The sequence below is a fragment of the Cherax quadricarinatus genome, chromosome 8, assembly GCF_038502225.1.
Source record: "Cherax quadricarinatus isolate ZL_2023a chromosome 8, ASM3850222v1, whole genome shotgun sequence".
Lineage (NCBI taxonomy): Eukaryota > Metazoa > Arthropoda > Malacostraca > Decapoda > Parastacidae > Cherax > Cherax quadricarinatus.
In genome coordinates, this window is record NC_091299.1 from 10060975 (window position 1) to 10073538 (window position 12564).

Sequence of the window (12564 nt, forward strand, 5' to 3'; positions counted from 1 at the left end):
CTATATCTTAACACCATATTCTTCTGCCACTGAGATGAAAGACTCAACCTGCTTTATTACTTGAAGTTCCTGCTTAACACTGAGAATTACACACATCCTCTTGGATTCAACACTTGATTTAAAAGCCAGTGTTGATTGCACTTTACAGGGACAGAAACTATTGAAATGATTGTAGCACTGAAGGCACTTGACCTTACACTTGACTTAGTTCCTGCATCTGACTTGGCTTTTGCACCACAAAAAAAAAAAGTCATGTTGGGAAACACTATAATACTGGACTATATACAGTATTAAAATTATTTCCCTAATTTTCCTTTATCAGTATATTCTGTACTGAATGCCGTATAATAATAATAATAATAATAATAATAATAATAATAATAATGATAATATTTTATTTCAGCATGATGCATTGCTTTTCACAGTTTAGCATTAAATGTAATTTACTGTTAATGTAATTTTTTATTTTTTGCAGTCTTGGAATTTTTTGACACGGACCAATTGCCAGTATGAATTTATAAGTATCCGTCTAACAATATTCTGGGTAGTGGGTTTTATCCTACGCTACTGTCTACTTCTACCACTTCGCATACTCATTCTGACGATTGGGGTAAGTACAGGTTTTGTTCGTTACCAATGTATTGAGAGTAAGTAATTTGTAGATTGAATGTTTTCAAAGATTATATAAAGCTGCATTTTTATAGTGCCTCCCTTAACCCTTTCAGGGTCCAGAGGCCAAATTTCAAAGGGTGCACCAGGGTCCAAGAATTTTCAAAATATAATTGTTATTTTTTTTATGAAATAGTTGAGAATCTTTTTCTGAAGGTAATAAAACAAAAAGTACGAAATTTGATGGAAAATTGATGAAATTATGCTCTTGCGAATTTTGATGTGTTGGCGATACTTACGCATCGGCGATTTTGCTGACTTTGACTCCCATTTTAGGCCAATTACAGTATTCCAGTCAACCAAATTCTTAGCTATTTCACTAGTATTACTTCTATTCTATCAATTGAGCAGAAGAAATCTCCAAGTCAACTGTTTCAACAACAAAATAAAGTGATCGGAAAATGGTTATTTGGCCAATTTAATGTAAAGTTCAAAATATTCGTTTCAAAATAGGGTCCAGAATAAACAATGTAGGCATTCCTGGCACTAAACTAACATTTCCTCTGTTCATTAGTTACGTTTTGAGGCTTTACAAATGAATTCTATAACCATGCCATTTATAAACTGAATAGTGTAGATCTTAATACTACTGAATGCGAAAAGGATTTAGGAGTTCTGGTTAGCAGTAATCTGATACCAAGACAACAGTGCATAAGTGTTTGCAATAAAGCTAACAGAATCCTTGGCTTCATATCAAGAAGTATAAATAATAGAAGTCCTCAGGTTGTTCAACTCGATATGTCCTTGGTTAGGCCTCATTTAGATTATGCTGTACAGTTCTGGTCACCATATTACAGAATGGATATAAATGCACTGGAAAACATACAGAGGAGGATGAGAAAGCTGATCCCATGTATCAGAAATCTTCCCTATGAGGATAAACTGAGGGCCCTGAATCTGCACTCTCTAGAAAGGCGTAGAATTAGGGAAAATTGATTGAGGTGTATAAATGGAAAACAATATTGTTGAAGGATAAGCTATGGCAGGAAAAGAGGGACTATAAATGTATTAATTCAAGGATTATGTGGAGTAAAATAAAGATTGGATGTGAAAAGTGGGTTATAATAAGCGTGTATGCACCTGGAGAAGATGAAGTGTAGAGGGGAGAGAGAGAGATTTTGGGAAATGTTGAGTGAATGCATGGGGAGATTTGAATCAAGTGTGAGAGTAATGGTGGTTGGGGATTTCAATGCTAAAGTGGGTAAAAGTGTTATGGAGGGAGTAGTAGGTAAATTTGGGGTGCCAGGGGTAAATGTAAATGGGGAGCCTTTAATTGAGCTATGTGTAGAAAGAGATTTGGTAATAAGTAATACATATTTTATGGAAAAGAGGATAAATAAATATACAAGGTATGATGTAGCACGTAATGAAAGTTTATTAGATTATGTATTGGTGGATAAAAGGTTGATGGGTAGGCTCCAGGATGTACATGTTTATAGAGGGGCAACTGATATATCGGATCATTATTTAGTTGTAGCTACAGTTAGAGTAAGAGGTAGATGGGAAAAGAGGAAGGTGGCAACAACAAGTAAGAGGGAGGTGAAAGTGTATAAACTAAGGGAGGAGGAAGTTCGGGCGAGATATAAGCGACTATTGGCAGAAAGGTGGGCTAGTGCAAAGATGAGTAGTGGGGGGGTTGAAGAGGGTTGGAATAGTTTTAAAAATGCAGTATTAGAATGTGGGGCAGAAGTTTGTGGTTATAGGAGGGTGGGGGCAGGAGGAAAGAGGAGTGATTGGTGGAATGATGAAGTAAAGGGTGTGATAAAAGAGAAAAAGGTAGCTTATGAGAGGTTTTTACAAAGCAGAAGTGTTATAAGAAGAGCAGAGTATATGGAGAGTAAAAGAAAGGTAAAGAGAGTGCAAAAGGAGAGCAGATGATAGAGTGGGAGAGGCACTGTCAAGAAATTTTAATGAAAATAAGAAAAAATTTTGGAGTGAGTTAAACAAGTTAAGAAAGCCTAGGGAAAGTATGGATTTGTTAGTTAAAAACAGAGTAGGGGAGTTAGTAGATGGGGAGATGGAGGTATTAGGTAGATGGCGAGAATATTTTGAGGAACTTCTAAATGTTAAGGAAGAAACAGAGGCAGTAATTTCATGCACTGGCCAGGGAGGTATACCATCTTTTAGGAGTGAAGAAGAGCAGAATGTAAGTGTGGGGGAGGTACGTGAGGCATTACGTAAAATGAAAGGGGGTAAAGCAGCTGGAACTGATGGGATCATGACAGAAATGTTAAAAACAGGGGGGGATATAGTGTTGGAGTGGTTGGTACTTTTGTTTAATAAATGTATGAAAGAGGGGAAGGTACCTAGGGATTGGCAGAGAGCATGTATAGTCCCTTTATATAAAGGGAAAGGGGACAAAAGAGTGCAAAAAGTATAGGGGGATAAGTCTGTTGAGTATACCTGGTAAAGTGTATGGTAGAGTTATTATTGAAAGAATTAAGAGTAAGACGGAGAATAGGATAGCAGATGAACAAGGAGGCTTTAGGAAAGGTAGGGGGTGTGTGGACCAGGTGTTTACAGTGAAACATATAAGTGTTCATCCCTTTTGCAAGGATTATTGATACATTCAAGTTGATTTGAATAGTAGTATATAGCTATTACAATTTTCTTCTTATTCTTTTTAGTAATTATTACAAGAAAAGGGGTTACTAGCCCATTGTTCCCAGCATTTTAGTTGACCTTTACAACACGCATGGCTTATGGAGGAAAGATTCTTATTCCACTTCCCCATGGATATAAAAGGAAAAGTAATAAGAACAAGAACTAAGATAAAATCAAAGAAAACTCAGAAGAGTGTGTATAAATAAACGTATACATGTATGTCTAGGGATTGGCGGAGAGCATGTATAGTCCCTTTATATAAAGGGAAAGGGGACAAAAGAGACTGTAAAAATTATAGAGGAATAAGTTTACTGAGTATACCAGGAAAAGTGTACGGTAGGGTTATAATTGAAAGAATTAGAGGTAAGACCGAATGTAGGATTGCGGATCAGCAAGGAGGTTTCAGAGTGGGTAGGGGATGTGTAGATCAAGTGTTTGCATTGAAGCATATATGTGAACAGTATTTAGATAAAGGTAGGGAAGTTTTTATTGCATTTATGGATTTAGAAAAGGCATATGATAGAGTGAATAGAGGAGCAATGTGGCAGATGTTGCAAGTATATGGAATAGGTGGTAAGTTATTAAATGCTGTAAAGAGTTTTTATGAGGATAGTGAGGCTCAGGTTAGGGTGTGTAGAAGAGAGGGAGACTACTTCCCGGTAAAAGTAGGTCTTAGACAGGGATGTGTAATGTCACCATGGTTGTTTAATATATTTATAGATGGGGTTGCAAAGGAAGTAAATGCTAGGGTGTTCGGGAGAGGAGTGGGATTAAATTTTGGGGAATCAAATGATACTGTGCTTATGGGAGATTCTAAAGAAAAATTGCAAAGGTTAGTGGATAAGTTTGGGAATGTGTGTAAAGGTAGAAAGTTGAAAGTGAACATAAAAAAGAGTAAAGTGATGAGGGTATCAAATGATTTAGATAAATTGGATATCAAATTGGGGAGGAGGAGTATGGAAGAAGTGGATGTTTTCAGATACTTGGGAGTTGACGTGTCGGCGGATGGATTTATGAAGGATGAGGTTAATCACAGAATTGATAAGGGAAAAAAGGTGAGTGGTGCGTTGAGGTATATGTGGAATCAAAAAACGTTATCTATGGAGGCAAAGAAGGGAATGTATGAAAGTATAGTAGTACCAACACTCTTATATGGGTGTGAAGCTTGGGTGGTAAATGCAGCAGCGAGGAGACGGTTGGAGGCAGTAGAGATGTCCTGTTTAAGGGCAATGTGTGGTGTAAATATTATGCAGAAAATTCGGAGTGTGGAAATTAGGAAAAGGTGTGGAGTTAATAAAAGTATTAGTCAGAGGGCAGAAGAGGGGTTGTTGAGGTGGTTTGGTCATTTAGAGAGAATGGATCAAAGTAGAATGACATGGAAAGCATATAAATCTATAGGGGAAGGAAGGCGGGGTAGGGGTCGTCCTCGAAAGGGTTGGTGAGAGGGGGTAAAGGAGGTTTTGTGGGCAAGGGGCTTGGACTTCCAGCAAGCGTGCGTGAACCTGTTAGATAGGAGTGAATGGAGACGAATGGTACTTGGGACCTGACGATCTATTGGAGTGTGAGCAGGGTAATATTTAGTGAAGGGATTCAGGGAAACCGGTTATTTTCATATAGTCGGACTTGAGTCCTGGAAATGGGAAGTACAATGCCTGCACTTTAAAGGAGGGGTTTGGGATATTGGCAGTTTGGAGGGATATGTTGTGTATCTTTATATGTGTATGCTTCTAAACTGTTGTATTCTGAGCACCTCTGCAAAAACAGTGATAATGTGCGAGTGTGGTGAAAGTGTTGAATAATGATGAAAGTATTTTCTTTTTGGGGGTTTTCTTTCTTTTTTGGGTCACCCTGCCTCGGTGGGAGACGGCCGACTTGTTGAAAAAAAAAAAATGGAGAACAGGAATAAATAAAGGGGTTGTAAATAGCATGCTGAAAATATTTAGCCAAGACAAGACTCACAGCAATGGTTTCAAGTTGGAAAAGTTCAGATTCAGGAAGGACATAGGAAAGCAATAGTTTGATAATAGGGCTGTGGATGAGTGGAACAAACTCCTGAGTACCGTCATAAAAGCTAAGACCTTGTGTAGTTTTAAAAATAAGTTGGATAAATACACGAGTGGGTGTGGGTGGGTGGGTGGGTGTGAGTTGGACCTGACTAGCTTGTGCTACCAGGTCTGGTGCTGTGCTCCTTCCTTAAGTGGAAGTGACCTGACTAGGTGGCAGTTCTAAGTTGGGGGGTAACATAGATCTGCTTCACATGGGTCAGTAGGCCTGTTGCAGTGTTCCTTCTTATGTTCTTGCCGCTCTGTAGTGGTTAGCTCTTCATCATCGTCCTTCACCAACTCTTCCACATCCTCCAAACTCACATCCAACCCCATGGAATTCCCCAGTGCCACATTAGATTCCACAACTGGCATAGGCTCCTCAGGGTCAGCCCCAAACCCTTCAAAATCCCTCTCCTGTACACATTCTGGCCACAGTTTTCTCCAAGCAGAGTTCAAAGTCCTGCAAGTCACTCCCTCCCAAGCCTTACCTATAAGGTTTATGCAAGTGGGGATACTGAAGTGATCTTTCCAGAACTCTTAGGGCCAATTCAGTGCCTGAGGTCACTTAAAAGAGCTTTTGAAGCACTGCTTTGGTGTACAGTTTTTTGAAATTTGAAATGACCTGCTGGTCCATGGGCTGGAGGAGTGGTATTAGGGGGCAAGAATTTCACTTTGATAAAGCTAAACTCTGGCACCATTTGCTCTTCCAAGTTTGGAGGATGAGGAGGAGCATTGTCCATTTCCAGGAGGCACTCAAGTTCTAATTTATTTTCCAGGAGGTATTTTTTCATGCTGGGCCAAACATGTCATGGAACCAGTCATAGAAAATGTCCCTTGTGACCCATGCCTTACTGTTTGCTCTCCACATCACACACAATTTAGTCTTGACGACACTGTTTTTCTTGAACACACTGGGATTTTCAGAATGATGCACTAGTGAAGGCTTCACTTTACAGTCACGACTAGCATTACTACAAAACATGAGAGTTAGCCTGTCTTTCATAGGCTTGTGTCCTGGGAGTGCCTTTTCCTCCTGAGTAATATAGGTCCTGTTTGGCATTTTCTTCCAAAACAGTCTTGTTTTGTCACAGTTGAAAACTTGTTGGGCTTTTAATTTTTCAGCCTCTATGTACCCTTTGAAGTCCTGAACATATTTTTCAGCCGCTTTTTTGTCAGAACTGGCAGCCTCGCCATGCCTTATCACACTGTGTATGCCACTATGAATCTTTAATCTCTCAAACCAACCTTTGCTGGCCTTTAATTCACCAATATGAGCACTAGTTCCAGGCATTTTCTTAATGAGATCATCATGCAACTGCCTTGCCTTTTCATATATAATTGACTGCGAAACACTATCTCCTGATAATTGTTTCTCGTTGATCCACACAACAACAGTCTCTCCATCTTCGAGTATTTGCGATCTCTGTTTCGTAAGCATATTTGCACCTTTCACAACAACAGTGTCCTTGATTGCCTTTTTCTTGGCCAAGATAGTAGCGATGGTTGTATGGGGTTTGTTATACAACCTGGCCAGCTCGGAGACATGCACTCCACTTTCGTATTTTGCGATGATCTCTCTCTTGAATTCTCTAGTGTTTCTCACCCTCTTTACCAAATGGGTGGCACATACCTTGTTCATTGAGCTTAATCATTTCTTAAGCTGCCACGATACACCAGGAATGTAAACACACAGACGAACACACCAGCAAACTCCTTTACTGTGAACTTTTTTACTTCTTCCATTTTCCTCTTGTTTTTCCTCTTCCAAATGCTGCTGCACTTCTAACTATCTTCTACTATGGGATGCACAATAAAGTACAAATTTATAGACGAAATATGTAGTCTTGGAGATTGCTTGTTGCTGAGACGCGTCACTGACCCCTTTACAGTGAAATTCTTTTGTACTTCTTCCATTTTCCTGTTTTCCTCTTCCAAGAGGAAAAACAACAAGAAATTTGTATAAATATGTAGTCTTGGAGACTGTGAAAGCTAGTGTACAGAGTGGCTGTAGGAAGGAGATTCAAGATGCTTGACACTGAGATGCTGTGCTGCCCGTTCGTGACCCAAGTTCTCGCACAGAGAACCCATCGTAACTCAGAGTTGTCGGTAAATGAGTACGTCGGTAAGTGAGGAGAGGCTGTAATGTATATCTGTAACCTTTTATCTGGATTTATCACTGTGCATTCATTTCCTATTAATAATTAATGTATTTGGGTTTCAGGTGGAAAGGTGAAATCTTGCCATTATGTATTTGCTTGCACTGTTATTGGTTACTGCTGGTGGAAGAACTTTGTATAAAAATCTCCTTCAAGTTCTAATGCAGAAGCTGCTATGTCCAGTGAGTGGTTGGATTTCACTGCTCCCCAGTAGCTTAGGGAATAATGCTATGGTCAGAATCCACATTGTACAGGTGCTTGCTATACTAAACTGGTTTATGAACAATTTCAAGTTGAGTGTACACTGGTGGATGGGTTAACAGTTTCAAACTTATTAGTACCAACATGGTTGTCTAAGTGACTTGCATGGTCAAAGTGCTCTGATAGTATCACTACTATTACTGAGATGATAGTCATCAGAATAATGAGAGGGTAGATAGTTTTTTGCTTTGTCCAGTATAACATGCCTTATAATCTGGAAAAAGCTTTTGGCATGGTAGCACTTAATAACCACTGTTCCATGTAATATTTTAACGTACTGAAATATACAGTATGTATTAGGAAATAAGCACATGCAGCATCTTAGTTTGTGCATAATGAAAGGACTTAATATAACTTGGAAGCATGTTCAGTCACTGTTAGGCATTAACTGACTACATTTTGTTTGTCAAAATATAATCCTAAATATAAATAAAATATCTAGAAATTTTCTTTGAAATTGTGCTTGATTTTAAAATACCGTACTTTACATATTGGGTGTCCATTCTGTTAGTTTTTAATGTATATTTTGGTATAATTTAAATTTATCTCCATGGGGAAGTGGAACAGAATTCTTCCTCCGTAAGCCATGCATGTCGTAAGAGGCGACTAAAATGCCGGGAGCAAGAGGCTAGTAACCCCTTCTCCTGTATACATTACTAAAGTTAAAAAGAGAAACTTTCATTTTGCTTTTTGGTCCACCCTGCTTCTGTGGGATACGGCCAGTTTGTTGAAAGAAAATTTTTTTTATTTTATTTTTATTTTCAGTAGGCATTGTGGAAGCAATATACGTTGGATTTGAAGTTAAGTGTTAGAAACTTTAAAGTGAGGTTGTTTTCATATATGTATATTCATCCTTAATTTTTTTAGATGGCGCAGATGGTGTCCTTCACGTATATAGTTGGTCTAATTCCCGATGGGCCACTGAAGCGTCAGATAAGCAGATGCATCTTCCTTTCATCTTTCCGATTAATATCTCGTGGGTTTAGTGGCGTGTTCACCTACCACAACAGTCACAATAGGCCTCGGTCGGATGGAATATGTGTAGCCAATCATACTACACCGATTGATTGTGTCGTATTAGCATGCGACAACTGTTATTCCTATGTTAGTTTATATAATTTCCACCTTGTATGGCATAAACTTGCTTTTAGAGTTTTGTGTTTATAATCAGGGCTGTGCATTTATACAAGTGTAGTTATTACTTTTTCACGTATAACACATATTTGTCTGATTTGTAATGTAGTGCTTTCAACAACAGCTGATAATACCCATTTACTGAATTTGCAGAATGAGAGCTTTGCTAAGCTGCTTTATTTTAAACTGGCTATTTTTTTTTAATTTAAATTTGTGTGCTCTGTACCAATAAACATTTTTAATTCAGTGCAGATTTTTGTGCTGGAGCTTCTCTAAATGTGCAAATGCTTATTGATCACTGCAGCATTTTTTTGTTGAATCTTTTAGTTGCTAAAGCTAAAAAAAACTAACTTGCTTATCTTGTATTTTGTTGTCCTTTACCTTCATACCATAAAATTTGTTTTTCCTTGTGGTAATATCTTCTCAAGTCCTATATCATAGTACTACATGTTTACGCTTTCATTATCTGTAGGGTATTGCTTGGGAGCATTGTCACTTTGAGTTTTTTTTAGGCATTTTACCTGTGCTTTAATAATCTTGTCTCCATATTTTTTTTTTTTTTTTTTGTTGTTTTTTTTTTTTGTTTTTTTTTTTTTTTTGTCAGGTGCATCCAGTTTGGATTTTTTCTCCAAAATTTTACATAAATGCAAATTTTATTATAGTTAGACATATTTTACCATTATCTCAAGCTAGTTAAAGTAATATTCAATAATTCTTGGGGCTGTAGTGTGCAGTTATTAGTACTACACTAGATAGCTTGCCATTTGCAATTTGTCATATAATGTGTAAAGATAGAAAGTTGAAAGTGAATATAGATAAGACTAAGGTGATGAGGGTTTCAAACTATTTAAATAAAGAAAAATTGGATATCACATTGGAGGGAAGTAGTATGAAAGAAGTGAATGTTTTCAGATACAGTGGACCCTCGGTTTTTGTGTTTAATCCATTCCAGAGTGATCGGCAAAAACGGAAACCATTTTCCCCATGAGAAATAATGTGAATCCAATTAATCCATTCCAGACACCTATAAGTATTAGCCCCCAAAAATTTTTTTTACCTTAAAGATAGATTTACTTGCATAAAAGAATGAACATTCAACATGACACTTACCTTTATTGAAGGCTGTTGTTTATGGATGGAAGACAGGGAGGAGGGAAGAGGTTATTCTTTAAAAGGGGAATCCCCCTCCATAAGGACTGTAGGTACCAAGTCCTTATCTGGGGTCACTTCTCTCCTTTATTTATTAATGCCAGTAGGACCAGCTTGAGTCACTGGACCACTGTCGCACAAAATATTTGTCCAGATAGGTCTGTTTCTGGCTTCTCTCTAACCCTTTGACTGTAGCAACCCCTAATCCTAGTCTCTCTCTGTCGCAAAATATTTGAAAAAAAAAATTATTTTTTCTTATGAAATGTTAAAGAATCTTTTCCCGATGCTAATGACACCAAAAGTACAAAATTTGATGGAAAACTTATGGAATTACACTCTTGCAAAGTTAGCAATCTGGCAGTTTCTTCCAATTTGAGCCCTATTTTCGGCCAATTCCATTGTTCCAGTCAACCGAACTCGTAGCTATTTCTTTAGAACTCTGTTCTATTGATTGAGTACAAGAAACTGCCCATACACCGATTTCGACTACCCAATAAAGTGGACAGAAGTTGGCAATTTGGCCAATTTCGTGCAAATTAAAAATATGCCAATTTCAAAATAGGATCCAGAATGAACAATGCAGACATTCCTGGCACTAAAATAACATCATCTCTGTTCATCAGTCACGTCTCCAGGCCCCTCTGATATTACTCTTGCTTTCTATTTTGAATTTTTATTCAACAAAAAATAGAAGATTTACTGATATGCAGACTACTGCAATATTGTAATAATTGTATAAATAATGTCAACCTATTCGTGGCTGCGTATTAGAATGGCTACTTGGACATTTATTGGACAATGATGTCACTTGTTTACTCGTGAACAATGGCAAAAATCGAACATGTCCCCTGCTTTGAGTAGCATTTCAAGGTTCTTTTCATGGTGAAACCAATCAAAATCATCTCTTTCTATAATATGTCTTCCATTCCATCAAATGATACCAAGAAAACGAGAATACAACCATAAATACTATATGAAAATACACCTCAAAGTCAGCGTTTTAATCCAAAAAGTCTTTTTTTTTTTTCTCATTATGCACTGTGTGCTGCAGGATTTTTTATACTGTGCACACTGACCACACAGACCCATTCTGTCACATGTGGGCCTTCAGGCTTTCTCCTGCTTGATTTGAAGCTGCTAGAATTTTTGAGGGTGATGTTCCTCCACATATGAATGCACCTTAGTCCTCATTGCACAAATCGCCTTTATCTTTGAAGAAGGCACCTTCTTCTATCTCTCTTCCTCCTTGTCTGAAACAATTTCCTAAGCTGTGGTCTGTTGCTGTTGCAGATGAAGCTCTTGCAGCTCATCAGTGGTTAGCTCTTGATTGTGGTCCTCCACCAACTCTTCCACATCCTCACCACTCACATCCAACCCCATGGAATTCCCCAATGCCACAGTTGATTGCACAACAGGTGTAGGGTCGACAGGGTCAGCCTCAAACCTTTCAAAATCCTTCTTTTGGACACAATCTGGCCACAGTTTTCTGCAAGCAGAGTTCATCATCCTGTGAGTCACTCCCTGCCAAGCCTTATCTATAAGGCTTATGCAGTGGAAGATATTGAAGTGATTCTTCCAGAACTCTCTTAGGGTCAATTATGAGTCTGAGGTTATGTCAAAGCACCTTTGAAGCATTGTTTTGGTGTACGGTTTTTTGAAGTTTGCAATGATCTGCTGGTCCGTGGGCTGGATGAAAGGAGTAGTGTTAGGAGGCAAGAATTTCACTGTTACAAAACTGAGTTCCTTAGACAACTGGTCTTCCAAGTCTGGAGGATGAGCAGGAGCATTGTCCATTAATAGTAGTCACTGGACAATTTATTATCCAGGAGGTATTTCTTCACACTCGGGCCAAGCACTTCATTGAACCATTATAGGAAAATTTCCCTCGTGACCCATGCCCTACTGTTAGCCTTCCACATCACACACAATTTACTCTTGACAACACTGTTTTTCTTGAACACTCTGGGATTTTCAGAGTGATACACCAGTAAAGGCTTCACTTTGAAATCCCCACTAGCATTACCACACAAAAAGAGTTAACCTGTCTTTCGTAGGCTTGTGTCTTGGGAGTGCCTTTTCCTCCTGCGTGATGTCTGTCCTCTTTGGCATTTTCTTCCAAAACAGGCCTGTTTCGTCACACTTGAACACTTGTTGGGGTTGGAATTTTTCAGCCTCTACATAACCTTTGAATTCCCGCAACAATTTTTCAGCTGCTTGTCTGAACTGGCACCCTCACCGTGCCTTACAACACTGTGTATGCCACTTTGCGTCTTGAATTTTTTGAACCAGCCTTTGCTGGCCTTAAATTCACCAACATCTGCACTCGTTTCAGGCAGTTTCTTTGAGATCGTCATGCAACTGCCTTGCCTTTTCACAAATTATCGACTGCACAACACCATCTCCTGCTAACTCTTTCTCTCTGATCTACACCAACAACAGTTGTCTGGGATCTCTGTTTGGTTATCGCATTCACCCCTTTCACAACATCAGCTTCCATGATTTCTTTGCCACAGTGGAGCTGATCATTGATGGCACCTTCCCATACG

At 38.6% G+C, this 12564-nt stretch overlaps 1 protein-coding gene across 5 annotated transcripts in view; it reads left to right on the forward strand.

Moving 5' to 3' along the window:
• Gpat4 (Glycerol-3-phosphate acyltransferase 4) overlaps positions 1–12564 on the forward strand; it is a 188395-nt gene that overhangs the window by 134456 nt on the left and 41375 nt on the right. For 4 of the 5 annotated variants that reach the window (XM_070082848.1, XM_070082850.1, XM_070082849.1 and 1 more), the window contains 2 exons: positions 476–610; positions 8603–8839. In XM_070082848.1, the coding sequence (XP_069938949.1) occupies positions 476–610; positions 8603–8839 (372 nt within the window). The remainder of the gene's footprint in view (positions 1–475; positions 611–8602; positions 8840–12564) is intronic. The other variant, XM_070082851.1, reaches the window with a different exon arrangement.